Source organism: Emydura macquarii, unplaced genomic scaffold (genome assembly GCF_026122565.2).
Source record: "Emydura macquarii macquarii isolate MOO-44397 ecotype Brisbane River unplaced genomic scaffold, CSIRO-AGI_Emac_v2 contig_1876, whole genome shotgun sequence".
Taxonomy (NCBI): domain Eukaryota; kingdom Metazoa; phylum Chordata; order Testudines; family Chelidae; genus Emydura; species Emydura macquarii.
Window position 1 is genome coordinate 13131319 of NW_027132013.1, and position 15703 is coordinate 13147021.

Sequence of the window (15703 nt, forward strand, 5' to 3'; positions counted from 1 at the left end):
AGCCTAGCTCCGGCACACCGTTCCTACAACTGGACCTGTCACAGAGCAAGACTTCTTGCTTAACCCCCCCTCTCACCCAGGCCTGCCAGCAAGCTCTCTCTCAAACTCTGCCAGATCCTTCTGCCTAAATAACCTCCCCCCCCAGCCATCAAACAACTCATTTCCCAGCCAGATTCCCCCTGCTTAAACACACACGGGGCCACAAACACCCTCCCTCCCAAATCCCTCAGCAGGGCCTCTCTTCCCCCAGATGCCGCAGCTCGGAGACATTTTACAAGCAATTCCCCTGCAGCCAAAACAAAGCGTTCCACGGCCGAAAAGACCCCGGGCCCGGAGCTGCGCCTCGGTGCAGTCCCTGAAGCTTGGCTCCGAGGCCAAATAGAGCTGAGAAGGCCGCCGGCCCGGCATTGTTTATCCTCGCAGTCTCCTCCGCCCCCTCCCTCCTCCTGGACGCTAGGCCCCGACAGCCTCAGCCTCACCATCACGCCGGGCCGGGCAACCAGCCTCTCAGCTTTCCTTGTTCAGGGCAGATCAAGCCAGACACTTACCCGAGCGGCCGCGACCCGGCTCAGCTGCAATAGCGAGAGGCGAGCTACATCTCCGGCCGGGAAGCAGGCACCTCCTCCAAAGGCGGGGCGCGGAACGCTGCAGCCGGCGCCACCAGTCCCCGCCTGACCCTCCCCTCACGCCTGGGAGGGAGGCACCCAACCCCTTCCATGTGCCAGACAAAGGCGCTCAGCTCATAGACCTCCGGGGCCCATTCTGTGCCCTCTTTTCCCAACGTCCTAAGAGGTTAGCGGGGTCGCCTGCGGCCCCATGGGGTCCAGCCTCTCTACACCCGAGCAAACCTCCTCCCCTTTCCAGAGCACATGGACCCACAGCTCCAGGTCTCCTCCAACTCTTCATGGAGATCCACTTCCTTTCTGAGGCACCAACTGACCTGTCTCCCTTGAGAGGCCTGGATTCCTCTGCTCCAAAATTGAAGAGCAGAGGCTTGGCTCCTGTGAGAGAGGTTATGCTGCTCCAAGCCACTTGCCTCCTTTGGTAGCCAGACACCTTGAACACTTAAGGAGTTTCTAAGCCAGTCACTGAAGTAGATAAGCAGTAACAACATGCAGCAAGTGAGCCACCAGATCTGGGATGCATTATTTTCCTGGGTAATAAGAATACCTAGTTCCTATAGAGTACTTTTGCTCAGCAGATCTCAAAGCACTTTACAAAGAGGTAAGCATCCCCATTTTACAGATATGGGAATGAGTGGTGAAGTGACCTGCCCAAGGTTACACAACAAACCAGTGGCAACGTTGGAAAGAGAAGGCAGGTCTCCTGAGTCCCAGTCCATTACTGCTGAATTCTGACACCAAATCACAGCATTTTATCTGCAGGACCCTGGCCCAATGACTACTTATTGTAATATTTAGGCTTTTTTTTTTTTTTTTTTTAAAGCACTTGCGTACAATGGTCACAGGCATAGTAGACAGTCTCTCTCTCAAAAGTGATTTTGTAGCATGTACTAACACAGGGGTTCTCAAACTGGGGCTCGGGACCTCTCAAGGGGTCACAAGGTTATGGGGGGGGGATGATCCACAAGCAGTCAGCCCCCACACATGCCATGGCTGTGGCTGTCAGCCAGAGCCCTTCAGAGCTGGGTGGCCAGAGGGCAGAAGCTGCTGGCCAGGTGCTGTGAAGGCACCGCTGCGCACAGCAGCAGCACAGAAGGGTTGTGTAGCATGGTATGCGGGGGTGGCATATAGCATGAGGGGGGTCATCACTTTTGGGGGTGGAAGTCATCACAGCTGAAATATTTTCAAAGGGGGTCCCAGGAAAAAAAATTGAAAACCCATGTACTAACAGGAAGTGTTTAATCATAGAAATGTATGACTGGAAGGGACCTTGATAAGTCATCTAGTTCAGTCCCCTGCACTGAAGCAGGATTAAATATTATCTAGACCAGGGGTCCCCAACCTGTGGCCCACCAGAGCATTTCATAAGGCCCGTGGTCTGCTTCAACAGAATATACTAATGGTCAATTCATGAGCATTTTGTCATCATGTTTATATCATTTTAGTTTACACAAGGAAGTATGCAAAATCTGTTAAATCTAAGCACAACCTTGTGTGGTCCAATGTGGCCCTCCTGTGTACTAAGGTTGGGCAATACTGACCTAGACCATCCCTGACAGGTGTTTGGAGATTTTTAAGAACAGGTTAGACAATGATAGAGATTCCACAATCTCCCTAGGTAATTTGCTCCAGTGCTTAACTGGAGTTTACAGTTAGGAAGTTTTTCCTAATATCTAACCTAAGTGTCCCTTGCTGCAACATAAGCCCATTACTTTTTGTCCTGTCCTCAGTGGATAAGGAACACAATTTATCACCATCCTCTTTATAACAAACTTTTACATACTTGAAAACTTATCAGGCTCCCCCCTCAGTTTTCTCTTTTTATTTATAATTCATCTGTGGCTATAGAGAAGGAACAGGGAAGGCAGTGAAAGGCTGGAGGTGTGGGACCTAAAAGGGGTGTGATGCAGTAACCTGTGAGAAGACCATACTTTCAGCTAGTGCTCTAGTACAAGACATGCAATTACAGTTATCATGTGGGGCTGATTCATCTGTAACACTTCTAATTTGTTGCCTGACATTTTGAGATGCATGTTCTAGAATGACAAATTGCAATTTATGTCAAAGCCTGGTATAGTGAAAGCCAGGGTGAAGAGCATCCTCTTGAGAAAAGTACTGAAACAAGCAATGCTCTGTCTGTTTAACCTTCTGCTCAGCTAACCTAAGAAATAAGACTGCCCTAGGCACTGGAGTATCAACTATGCTCACAAAACTGGTATCTGAAGATACCTTTCCATTGTCACAGCTCCCTCATGAGGAATCAACAGCACACAACAATTTTTTCTGTTGAATGTTTGTCATTCACTGTAACCAAGCTGCAGAAGTAATAGTTTCTATGATACTTTGCTTCAAAGCTCACAATCCCAACTCAAAAGGCAAGAATCTTTGCAACAACTCACTTCAAGAGACTTCTTAAATTGGATTAACAACCACAGCAACATTGCCTTATCACAAAGGCCCTACTCAAATTGCAGGATAATTGTCAAAAAATTGCTGCTGAGTTGCAGACAAGCCACAGAAAAATAAAGGACCTTATTATTTGTGGTAATAAGTCCATTATTACTTTTCCACGATTTTCTGCTGTTGGCCACCTGCCCAGGTCTGACAGCGACCACTCCCACTCTCAGCCCCAGAGCAGCCACGGTTCCCACTGCAGTACCATGCACGGCAGGGCTCCTGCCATCAAAATTGCAGTGGAAGCCTAATATTGTTGAATCCGCAATTTCCACAAGTCAAGTAGGGCCTTACTTATAACATATGGTCTAAACAGGGTTAATTTTAGATGCAAACATACTAGATTTTCCTGCAGCACACATCTGGACCCACTGCTACCCCTGCTTTTGGGAAAATATCCTGGGGGAGATCACACTTGCACTGATCCTCCTACAATATACAATTCCTGCAAAGATGATGCAAACCTAATTAGTATCATTCTACTGTGGAAGGAGGACAGCCATTCTATCCTTAAGGATGTAACAGGACTTGTAGTAGGAACTCAATTTTCTCCCAACCCTGCATAAAATCCATAAACCAGAGTCATAGTACATCTGTTGTTTGAATGTTTAAAATAAATTAAAATCTAATGTTCTATAAAGTTAGGAACGCAGGAAATTCAGAGGAAAAAAACCCAAATTACCCCAAATCTCCAGTTAGCCCCAAAGGAGGAGTGAATCAGAAGCATACTGAAACCGTATCTATCCATAATAGACGGTTTTATTTTAGACTGACCATAACTTTGAGTTCCTTAACTATATATGATTGTGCCACTTCTTTATTGCTCTTTAGTCAGACATCATATACCGAATCGTACAAATTTTTGTGAGATGGTTAACACAGGAGCCAATTGTTCTCCACTCTTCATTACAAGACCAAATCCTAGAAGCTACTCAGTACCTCAAAGGATTGAGTGCTGTTTGTTCCATCCAACTTCCCCTCTTCCACCCTCAGGCACAGAACCAGCATGTCTTCACAAACATATCATGTGCCCAGATCATGAAGTTATAGCACATCAGGAAGACAGCAAGAATTAGCATGGAAATAAATCACATTTAAAATATGAGACATGTACATATGAAAAAAGTTAAGAATGATGTTCTCTGGCGTACATATTTGTTGTTCAAACAAAAAGGAAAGATAGGATGCTTGAATCTCTATAGGGAAGTAGTTTGACAACTTTCTCTTATTTTCCATACTTCAGAAATCCAGCTCTTCAAGTTTAACCTGAATTGTGTGCACACATAGGCATCTCTTTCTCCCACATACACACAGAGCTGTTCATGTCAGAACTCCCATCTACTGTTCCAAACTTCCTGCCTTGCTGAGAATTCTCACGAATAAGCTACTAATTGCAAATTTAAGCTCCTCTGTTCATTGAACTAATATGGCTCTGAACTGCTACTTTTGCTGGCATTTTCCTCAATATAACATGCTCTCTGAATGGAATGTAAGTGTTTTAATTTCATTACAACTCCATGCATTTTTTGAAAATGTTTGCCAATTTTAAGGAAGGGAGCCACCTGCGCTGAAAGGATAAAAACCCCCAAAGGCAGTCAAACCTGGAAGGAAAAAGGATGTGGTAGGAGGCAGAGAAATAGGACAATTACATCACCTTTTGAATTTACATGCTCAGCTGCTCCAGTGTTGGACAGTGAGGAGCTGATGCTGCAAGGACAGTGCTTACACTCACTGCATTGCATCTCCATCTTCCTGGCCTGACCATTTGCAATTCAAAATAAAGTTAAAATTACATCCAATATTAGATTCTATAGTTTTTTAGATCTAAACATTGGGTCTAGATTAGAGAGGCATATTTAAAAGGACACCAGCAGGTAATGTTCCATGGCCAGCTAAGACAAGTATCCTAAATTGGAGTTAGTAGAGGTGATACCATGTGATCTCACTTTCTCTCATGAAGTTCTCCTATAGCAGACAAATCCAACATTCAAAGTTTCATTTTTCTTCTGAACATTAGATAGCTAACAACAAAAATGTTTTGCTCGACCTTTGCAGTGCTATAGAGTATGCAATTGTGGGAACAAGCCACATTTTAACAAGAGAAACAGGGCACCACCTCCAGTCACAGCTCATTTCAAATCCTGTCAGCACCTCTGTGTACAAAATAAAAATCAGAGTCAAGAAGGGCGAGAATGTAGCATAATGAGGCAGCCTACACATGGATTAAAAAAAATGCTCCAATCTAGCACTGTAAACACACTCCATAAGAAATAAAATATATGGCAGAATGATTTGTTTGCAGGGGTAATATCCAGTTTTAACTTATGTTACTCACACACAGCCTAATTTACATTCCCTATCCTCTCCTGCTGCATAGTCTCAAAGCTGCACTGCATTTTAAGACTGTCACAGAGAGCCAGATTCAGCAAAGTAAAACTTACAAAAGGTAACGGCAGTCTGGTGCTGTGATAAGGGTCACAAAACATCTTTCTACTCAGCAAGAATCCCAAAAGATTTGACAGAAATTAGCCACTAAAAATAATATTCTATCTTGTGACCCATACCACAGAAAAATCTGTAGGAAACTCATTTTTAAGCTAGATCACCAGAATGCAAGACACATCTTAAGTCCAAGTATCAAGCGCTGCAAAGAATCAATTGAGTAATGCTTCAAGATAGAACTCAGCTCACAGGACACCAGTTTTTATAAATTGCTTCTGAAGGCAGGATTTGGCAAGTATCACATAAACAGTTTTCCACCTAGAAAGTTTGGTCTGATCTAAATTCTAAAGAGAAAAGTCAGGTGGTCGTTTTCCGAGTTAGTTGTTAGGAAGTCTATGTCAGGTGCAAGTGAAGTTCAGCATGCTGGGGTAGCTGATTGTGGGTCGCAGTGCAGTTAAATACCTTTAATGGTGCCAGATAACAAGAGCCCAATGCTCTACAACAGTTTCCCAACCAGTGTGCTGGTATGCCATGGCATACTGCTGTGTCATCAGGTCTGAGCAGGTGTGCCACAAAATTTTTTTGAAAAAAACTACTTGAAGAGTTCTGGATTGGCTCATGAATATTCATAGGATTCATTTGGAGACTATATGGTGGTGCACCTCAAAATAATTAAAGGTATCAAGGTGTGCCACGGCAGAAAAAAGACGGGGAACCACTACTCTACACCTTAGCTCTGAGTGCCCAACGTGCCAACTGAGCCCTGCACTGACAGCTCACGGAAAGGGCTTTCAAACAGAGGGGCATATTTCAGCCATTAGCGCGACTAACGCAGAGAGATGCTAGTACAAGGAAAGGGAGCACGGGGATTTCAGAGCTGGAAACGCTTGTCTCTGCAGATCACACGCGTGGCCCCATCTAGTGTTGGCCGTTACCTAATGCGGGTGCCTTACACTCCCCACGGGCGCGTCGCCTGGACGGAATCGCCTTCGAATCAGCAGCCGAGGCGAAGGCACTAGGGGCTGCTCGCCTGGCCGGGGCGCTTGGCTCGCATCGCAGCCCGGCAACCCGTTCCCAGCCTACGGTAGCTCCGCAGCCCGCTCGCCGCAGCGTCGGGTCGCGCAAGCAGGGCCCGAGCGCCGGCTCGCGGGAGAGTCCCACTTGGGGACGGGTTTGTTCTCGCCAAGGCCCCCACCCACGCCCCAGAGCCGGGCCAGGGGCAGCTGCGGGGGTGGAGGGGCCTCGAGAACCCGCGCTGGGCCCGGCAGGACGTTAAACTGCCCCCTGGCTTCCCCCGCGATCCCGTTGGGCGGGGGGAGGAGGGAACGCCGCCCCCGAGCGGGGGACTCGTGATGACGCGGGCGGGCGGGAAGGCCCCGGGCACGCAAGTCTGGGGAGGGGGTGCGGGGTGCTGGCTGGGGGACGCTTACCTGAGCAGGAGGCCGGGGCAATATTGAACCCCCCCCCAGGCCGCTCCTCAGCCGGGTTTGAAATCACTAACGCCCCCGCACCTCGCAGTGTCCTGAGCCCCCATTGGTCGCTGTCGGCCCCGCCCATGCCCTCAACCCGGCACTTCATTGGGTAGTTTGAATCCGCTAGCGTCACGTACCGTGTCCCCGGTCCTTTAAGGGGGCCGGGGCAGCCCACAGCTACCCGGCGCCGGGCCTCGGTGGGACTCTGAGGCGCTCCGTCCGGCCAGTGCCCTAAGGGCCTAACTCCTGCTGACCCGGCCAGTGCCGGGCAAGACCCCTCCCGCCTCACTGTCCGCGGGTGCCGGGGGAGCTGGTGCGGGAGGCGAACTGCGCCCTGCTAGCGAGCCGGAGTCAGCGCGCCTGACACAGCCCCCGGAGAGCCAGGCCGCGGGTGGCTCGGACGGTGTAAGGCGGGTGCGGCGGTGGGGGTCGGGGGTCAAGGGAGGGGCGCACCGCCCCGAGTCCTCCTCTCTCTGCTGTATCGCTTCTATGGGGGCGAGTGCGAGTGCGCCGCGCCGGCAAGGGAACAGGTGCTACTGATGCTACTCCTGATAGGACACCGATGGGTCTGTGGAACTCGCTGCCACGAGACGCCGCGGGCCGCAGCTTAACAGGATTCGAGACATGGATGCTAGTTCGCTGGCTACTGAACATTCAGTTGTCATTAGAGATGACAAAAGTATGTAGGGGAGGTATGGACTGCCCCTGCAGGAGGGGAGCCCATTGCTAATGGTGGGGGGAAGAGGTGTTAAGAAAAAGCTCGTTCTGTAATTGCCCGCTTCATGTTTTCATACATCTTCCTCTGACAGAGACAAGATATTGAATGTGATGGACCCCTGGTCTGAACTTGTACCACAATTCCTATCTAGAGTCATGAAAAAGGAATATAGCGTCCCCTGAGGCTTTTAGTTTCTGCAGTCAGCTATTAACCCTCACGACATGCTCCCCTGTGGAGTGCATTATTGCTTAGATATGTCAAGAAAGATACAAAACCTTTAAGGGAAACAACAGCTGAAGTATAAGCAAGGAAAATATAGAAAGTAACTGACTCCTCTCTTCTTTAAATATGCCTGTTCATGGAGACTTGCATTGAGATGAGTCCATGAAAGGTAGATGTGGGATGCAAATAGCCCTGTGTAGGGTGGTCCCCAGCCAGGGATTTAAATGTCCAGCCTTGGAGTGCAGAATATGTTCACTTGCTGATGGCTTGCCTGCTTAGCTGTCGTAGTAGGAAAACAGACTAAAAACAAATCTCTAAAATGAACCTGTCAACAAATGAGGAAGACCTGCAGGAGATGGAACTTTCACAGGAGTTGGATCAAGACACTGGAATTTAAGAGTAAATAAGAATGACTACTAACCTTGCTGCAGTTGGAACTAAATGCAAAAGCCAACTCCACCTCTTTAACTTAGTTTTCTCACAAAAACCCTCTCAAACATCAGCATCCTTACATTTTGAATATTTAAAAATTGCAACAACTTTTAAACTTGTTTCTGATGGCAGCGTTGGAAAGGGGGGCTTTTTTTGTATTTACTTTTCAGGAAAGGCGCTCAGAAATCTCAGTGCCAAGCACAGTATAAATTCCTAGACAGGAATTGATAATCTAGGTGTTTATACTGTACTCAGCAGGGCTGTGTTCAAGCATCTAAGGTCTATCACTTGTCTCATGAGGGAGCCTAATGTTGTAAACTAGAAGTGGTTTTCCAATGGCTTTCTGACCACTTTCTAATTGCATTGCAGTATTAAATGCAGACATCTAGTTTAATGGAGATGGTTATGATATGAGTTTAAATGTTCCTAAGTAAAGAAATGCAAAAGTTAAGTTTCCCATGGTAACTAATTCCCTTGTGTGTATATGTAATGTGACCATATTTAATTCTCACAGTCATCCGTGGACTGCAACTCCTACTACAGTCAGTCTAGGTTCTACTGTATTCATCAGAGGATATTAGAGCAGCATATATTGAAGCAGTAGATAAGACTGTTAAATGAAACTTTTAAGATATACTATGCAATGCAACAAGTTAGCATGACAATGTGAGCCTTCTGTATTGTGACTTCTTACTGTTCAAAGCCATAACACTAAGATTAAATTAACTTACAATTTTTGCACTTAACTTCCCTATTTTTGTTTTAAGAAAATAGAAATGTAAAATGAGGAAACAGAACCCACTTTGTCCTGTTGATCTAATTGAGTACATGTATGAGGTGTGGTATACACATGCAACTCTCAAACCTCCGCAGGACAAATCCAGCTCCTCAGACAATTTGTTACAGGGACTTACAGAGAGAATAAAACCTGAGGGCAGAGTCCATGACAGTAGGGGCTCAAACTCTCTATTAATGTGTTGGAAAGGAACAAGCATGTAAACATGGAATCCAAATAAGTAGGGAGTTGTTACCCACCAACATTATAACAAAAGGGAGTCAGTGTGTTGCTGCTATTCAACCTTCTTTCCAAGAATGAATCTCACTTCCCCCCAATATGCCTAAGAGAAAATCAATCCTGCTGGGTCAGGATCGCTCACTATTCCCTGCATGTGTTTTGGAGCTTCAGGGCAGTCCCAGCTCAGGCTTGTTCATCACTCCACTAACTTTAGGGGGTACAAAATCCTCCAGAACAGGGTTTTTGTTAGTCAGTTGGTGACTTCTGCTGTACTCCCCCTTCTAGGATCATCTGTCAAAACCTTGAAAGAATATTTGACTCCCTTTAGCACTATGGCCCTTGAGTTTACCCTCCTTTTGTCAAAGAGGAGTGGATATTCTTTCAGGCCTCCTTATGCAGTAACTCCTACACGTGTGACAAGAGGTTTGTCTCCTGAGCTATCAGATGCATTCTCTGCATAGTTCCCAAATCCTGCCTGCTTAGGAAATGAGTTTGAATTGGGCCAGGCTCTCTGAGTCTTGGCAGTACAGATAACCTGCTTCAGAAACTGGAGCACATATACCCAGACAAGTGCCACTGCAATGTTTAAAATATTAAAAAGTGAGGGCTCAGGAGCACACAGCTGTCATGCCCACACTGAATTACCCAGTTGTGGTCTGTTTTGGAAGACCAGCCTTCTCTGCTCTTCTTGTTGCTTGAATATCAAGCTGGGGATGGTATAGAGATGAGATCTCTGTATAGACAAGCTTGAGTATCCAATGCTTTCAGTTTTAAAATGTTATTCAAAAGAGCATATACCACTTCTCTCAGTAAACTGTGTGAGAGTCAATCCTGTCCAGTGGTTAGAGCGGGAAGCCATGTGGCTAGAGACTTTGATTCTGTTCTCAACTCTGCTGCTACACATCCCCTATCCCAAGAACTACTTTAAAGCATCTCACTCCATTAAGAAAAGGCACAGATGAAGTAAGGGTTCCTGCAGCAGCTATAGAAAAGACAACCCCTTCCATATATGGCTTCCACCACTTTGGTCACAATGTTTTCCAGGTAGACTAGGCCACTAGCCCCTGCTGCCATGTCAAGCTGAGTGTGACTGAAGATGAGCTCACTTCATTTGAGCCACAGCTGTCTCTTTCTTGGCAGTAGGTGTTAGTTCAAGCTTTACTGCGGGAGAATGTGTGTGTCACAGTCGGCTGGATTATCCACAGACCACCACTTCTATTTCCATCTTCTCACTCCCTCCAACTGAAATGCTCAGGGAGCAGATGGCCTGGAGCTCCTCATCCTCCAGAGGGAGCCAGCATAGCATGCATGATTCATAACTCAAAGCCAGGCAGAGTGATTAAGAAAAGCTAAATTTATATTAAATTATCAACCCCTAAAATACTGAACATAGTGGTTAAATAACTCCAGAAAGTCCAATCTCTCCAGTGAGTAACGTTAAAATCATTACACAGGAATGCAGGGGAGTCACTGCCATTAGCTCAGGACAGACAGGAGAGAGAAGTTTGCTTTTTACATAGTAAATCAGTGCTCAAAAGATCATCCCTCAGTTCTGGCCTTTCTACATTCTGTACAACCCACATGCAATGAAGGCCTTCTCCTCCCCAGCATGGGGAAATACAATGCACCCCCTAGGCAGCATCTCACAAGGGCTATTTGCTCACATTGGGGAAAGGAATCCTATCTCTGCTGCCCTCAGTAGTAGAACTAAGGCTCTAGATTTCACTGCTCCATCTCCCCCCTGTAGCAGACATATGATCTCTGTTGAGGCTGAAGGGTAAGGGACAGGGGAAGTTCTAGACAGTAGCTGTATCAATGGTCTTGGGGCTGAATGTGCACGTTTCCTTCCTAGGAGTAGGAACAGGGGTCATTTCAGGCAGAGTTTGAGCACCAGTAGCTGTTGGAAAGACTGATTGAGCTTTCCCTTTTATTCTGCATTCTCAGCTCAAGCAGCTATTATTTCCATAGGTCCAGTGAGTCCCCAGGAAGGGGAATGGGTGAATGTTTCTAGTCACTCTTCCCCGCATACCTGGGTTTTTAATGTGCTGTGCAGAGTGATACATTCACATAACTTGAAGCATATAGAAGAGAAGTAGGGCTGTTCTCCCAGGATGTCAGAGCCTTTTCCCACATAGACTAATCCCCAACCCTGCTTCTACTTGCCCTCTCTCCCCCAATACCTACACACAGGCTCCCTCCCAATTGGACTCTTCCTCCCACCTGAACTCTTGCTCTTGCCCCAGTGTAAGGCAGCCTAGCTCCCCTAAGTCCTTGTTAGTGAGCTGTCAAAGCTCTGGCTCCTGCTGCTCTTCCTTTAGCTCCCCATGAAGTCCAGGCCTTAGGGCCTCAGTCCCAAAGTGCCTCTGCAGCTAATACCACACAAAGCAATGGTGGCAGCTGGACCAACTCCTCCCAGCATGGAGCCCATCAAATACATGAAAAGCAAATTTTAAAATGTTCTCTCTGGGAGCAGGGAAAAGTCCCCTATTAACAAATGGAAATTCCCAAGCCCCAGCTCTAACCCACTTCCCACAGGAGTACACACCAGCCATGCCTAATGGTGCAGTTTATAGATAGAGTTTCAGGCCTGGCTTGCAAGTTTCAGCTGAAACCTCCCCTTAACTGCAGAAGCATCTCTGGGTATAAATAGTATTGCCAACCTGTTGGTAAACTGCCGCTTTCTCTGGGCAGTACCAGGACTTCTGGGATTTGAACAAGGCTAAAGAGGAGCAGAAGGGACTCTCCGCTGTTCACTAAATGGACAAATATTGCCTGATATCCCATCCAAACCACCACCCCATGCAGCATCCCTAGCGCCAGCTGTGTCCGCCCTGCACCATGTCTGGAAATGCACATGGCCTTTCCACAACAGGAGATAAGGCTGGGATTGTTGCAGGGATCCTTCCTCGGGACAGTTCTGTTTCCAAACACCTGACCTGGGATTTTATTTTTTACCTTAGATAAAATTCCTAGGAAGGAAAGGTGGGGACTAAACCCCCTTTTGGAAGGGGGAGAGTTTTTCTTTTTTCCCCCTCAGATGCGGCAAGTCAAGAGACCATGAAAAGAGGGGTATTAGGCCCAGAGGGGGCTAAGACTTCAAATGCTGCCAGGTATCTCTCTCTTGAAACTCAAGTAATTAGATATGTGGGTTTTCCACCCTCTGCCTTCCCTGCTCTCCCCTCCTAAAAAATGGGGACTTGCAGAGACTCATTCAAATGTGGTTTGTCTGTGGGTTCCCATGAGCTCTATTCCATATGGGTGTCTACTGCCTATGCCACACCTGGGACACCACACAGCACCCAGGCCCAAACACCCCCCAAAGCTACTAAGGCCCAGCAGGAAAGCAACCATGCACGGTGTATGGGAGCCTGGTGTAAGGAAAAACCCTCACAGGCTGCAGAGCTAGAACAGAATGGGGTCTTCAACCAGCTGAGGGGAAGAACATAGACCTCTGCAAAAAGAATTATTTGCCAGTAAAAAGGAGCTTAAAGCACAGTTCTAATTGATAAGTGACTATTCAAAAATGGCCCCTAAAGCGCCATGGTTATTGCCTCTGATTCCATGTCAAATGGACTCAGTTTACTAATAGAATTGTTTCCTGAATCATCCCATTTCACACATCACTTAGTAACAAACAGACCCTCAATAACACCTAGGCAGCCCCATAGCCTTCCATAGGTTTGCACAGGTGTAACTGGCTGACCTTCTGATTGGTACTTAGTAAACAGTTTTCTTGATGATGTAAAAGGAGGAATAGACTTCAGACACTCTCTGAGCTGAGTGTCCTCTCAGTAGGTCTGTGGAGCCAAGAGCAGTAAAAATATAATTTGTCCCCAGATATGACAGCTCTTACTCCAATATACGCTGGAATCAGTTAGGAGGGTCCTATCTGCACTTTTCAGAGTGGGTGAGAGTGACAAGGTGAATAGGAGCAATGTCCATTGCCAGCAACAGACACAGTGCTCCAGCACCAGGCTTCATCACACCTGTAGAGTTTTGCCAGAAGGTTGGGAAAGAAGCAGTGAAATTCTAATGACATCAGTCACAAGAAACAGCAGCTGCAGTTGCTCTCTTTATCCTCTTAGAAATGACCTGCTGCTACATTGCTCTTCTTTCAGCCCTGAAACTCACCCTCCACCTGACTCAACCAATTTCCCCAAATAGAGAGAGCAGAGCTGGCCTCTGCATGAATAAGGAGCAACAGGTACTAAGCCTGATCAGAAACTGGCAGTGGAGAAGCTCTGCTCTCCCAGAGGCATGAATTATGAGCTGTACAGTGCAGGATTCGCAAATTGCTAGAGGGGACAAAATCTGAACTAGACTCAACCCAGAGGAGTCACTGCAGAAATTAACATGGCAGCTTCCAGGAAAAGGGAACATATAAATAAACCACAAACAGTGAGAATGAGCCAAAAAGGTCTCTGGGGTCCATCCATCCCCCTACCATGAGGGCACAATCTGGCCCCGGCTCTTTGCCAAAAGGCAGTCACAGTCTCTGGACTCCTTACAACAGAGAGGCTAGTCTCTGGGCTTCTCGTTGCATAGCAGAATGAGTCCTGTCTCATTCATATGGAGCAGGGGCTGGGGAGGAGCTGGGCATCTCCAAGGTAGTGCGTGCTTTAGACCTCACTCTCTGTGGAGGGCTTGCATTGCTGTTTCCAGCCTGTATCTGGCAGTGAGCCACGCCGTTCAGGGGTGGCTGCTGCTGTGTTGACACTACTGCTTTCAGACTGCTCCTCCTGCAGCAGCTGCTCAGTTTCGGTGTCATCCAGTGACCCAGAGCTGGCCTGGATAGAGACCGTATCTGTCTTCATGCAGACGTGGTCCCGGAGTATCCCTCCCCGGGAGCTCCGTATCTGCTTGAGGTCATCCCACTCAGACTCGTCACTGGACAAGAGGCATATCCCTTCCACAATCTTGATCTTTTCCTTGGTGTAGCTATGATCATGACCAGCCTAGCAGGGAGAAAACAGAATGAAAATACCCACAGAGGATCAGTCACTTCTAGCCAAAGAACAAAGCAGAGGCTGGAATGAGGACAGGCAAAGAAACAAGCAAAGGGCTAGCTCTCAATGAAAAGAGTAACTGGTTGCTGCCATCAGGGCAGCAGAGTTCATTCTAGGCTTCCCCTCACAATGCTCAGCCCAGCACACCCAAGCCCTCCCCAAAGGAACAACCATTCCAAGCTCCAGGTTCCTTCAATCCATGGAAAAAGGGTGAGGGGAAGATGGCTCTTCTGCTTCTCCTGGACAAATGAAGCCAATACCATTTGTGGGCAGGAATAATGCCAGAGCCTGAATAGGAAAGGGAAACCTGAGAAGCAGGAACAGCCAAGAAAGACTCAAGGACAGGAGTAGGCAGGGAATCAGGTAGGAGTTTGCAGTAGGAAAGGGCTGCTAAAAAGGTTAATCAGTTTGGGGGCTACATATGCAGAGACTTAATATCCCAGAGCAGGGAGGGGCAACTTGCCCTCTGTACAAATCTTGAGACAGCCCACCTGGGTTGCTGTGTTGGGTTTGAGCCCCTCACTACAATGAAAATAATGGAGAAAGTATAGAGATCAACAGAAATTATCAGAGGGCTAGAGACACAGAGTTATGAGCAGAGATTAAAAGAGTGAATTCTATCTAGCGTGGCTCCGTGATGACTAAGGGCGCATGGGTGTAGTTATCTGATAAGTGTTTGCAAACCCCCAGGAGAGAGAAGAATTATATAAGTGACACGAGTATATCTAAGCAATGGGACAAAGAAAAAAATGGGAAAGATTTAGAGTGAATCTCACGGCAACCATTCAGACAGCAAGGCACTGAAGGTTGTGAAATACAGAGGAAAGGTTGGGAAATTTATTTCTTGGGGCATTTAAAACAACCACTAAAAATTGTCCTATCTAGAACAATCCTGCCCTGGCCCCTGGGAAAGGGTGTCAATGGTATTACAGGCCTTGTCCATCTCCAAGGTCTACAAGAATCATAACAAATGGCTCCAGATAAATTATTTTCTTTAAGTAGCATAAATTGCAGACCTTTAGCCATGATCAAAGGACCTGTGTTAGAAAATAGCCTCCGCATACCCAGCACAGGGAGGTAGTTGAGCTAGTCCAAAGCCACAACAAGGACACATGGGAAATCCAGCCAAGCAGCAATTAGTACATGACAGTATTAGAGCCTCTCAGTGCTGCAGGAGTGAGGGAGGTGGGGGTTCTCACACACACTGAAACACACACGCACACACAAAGCAGTGATACCTGACGTTAGGATGTGAGCGGAAATCAGAAGAAGAAAGATGAGAAGCTATCAGGGGGATGAGAAAGTTGCTGAGGAGGAAA

At 47.1% G+C, this 15703-nt stretch overlaps 2 protein-coding genes across 8 annotated transcripts in view; both read right to left on the minus strand.

The window, feature by feature from the left end:
* Window positions 1-7009, minus strand: part of CKAP5 (cytoskeleton associated protein 5) — a 100397-nt gene extending 93388 nt beyond the window's left edge. For 5 of the 7 annotated variants that reach the window (XM_067557672.1, XM_067557671.1, XM_067557670.1 and 2 more), the window contains exon 1: window positions 6950-7005. The gene's annotated coding sequence lies outside the window, so the exon portion shown is untranslated. Of the gene's footprint in view, window positions 1-548; window positions 577-6949 lie in introns of those variants that run through there. The other 2 variants (XM_067557667.1, XM_067557673.1) reach the window with 2 other exon arrangements.
* A 3705-nt stretch (window positions 7010-10714) lies between these two features.
* LRP4 (LDL receptor related protein 4) overlaps window positions 10715-15703 on the minus strand; it is a 101710-nt gene continuing 96721 nt past the window's right edge. The window contains exon 38 of the mRNA XM_067558085.1: window positions 10715-14333. Within this exon, the coding sequence (XP_067414186.1) occupies window positions 13998-14333 (336 nt within the window). The 3' untranslated portion in view covers window positions 10715-13997. The remainder of the gene's footprint in view (window positions 14334-15703) is intronic.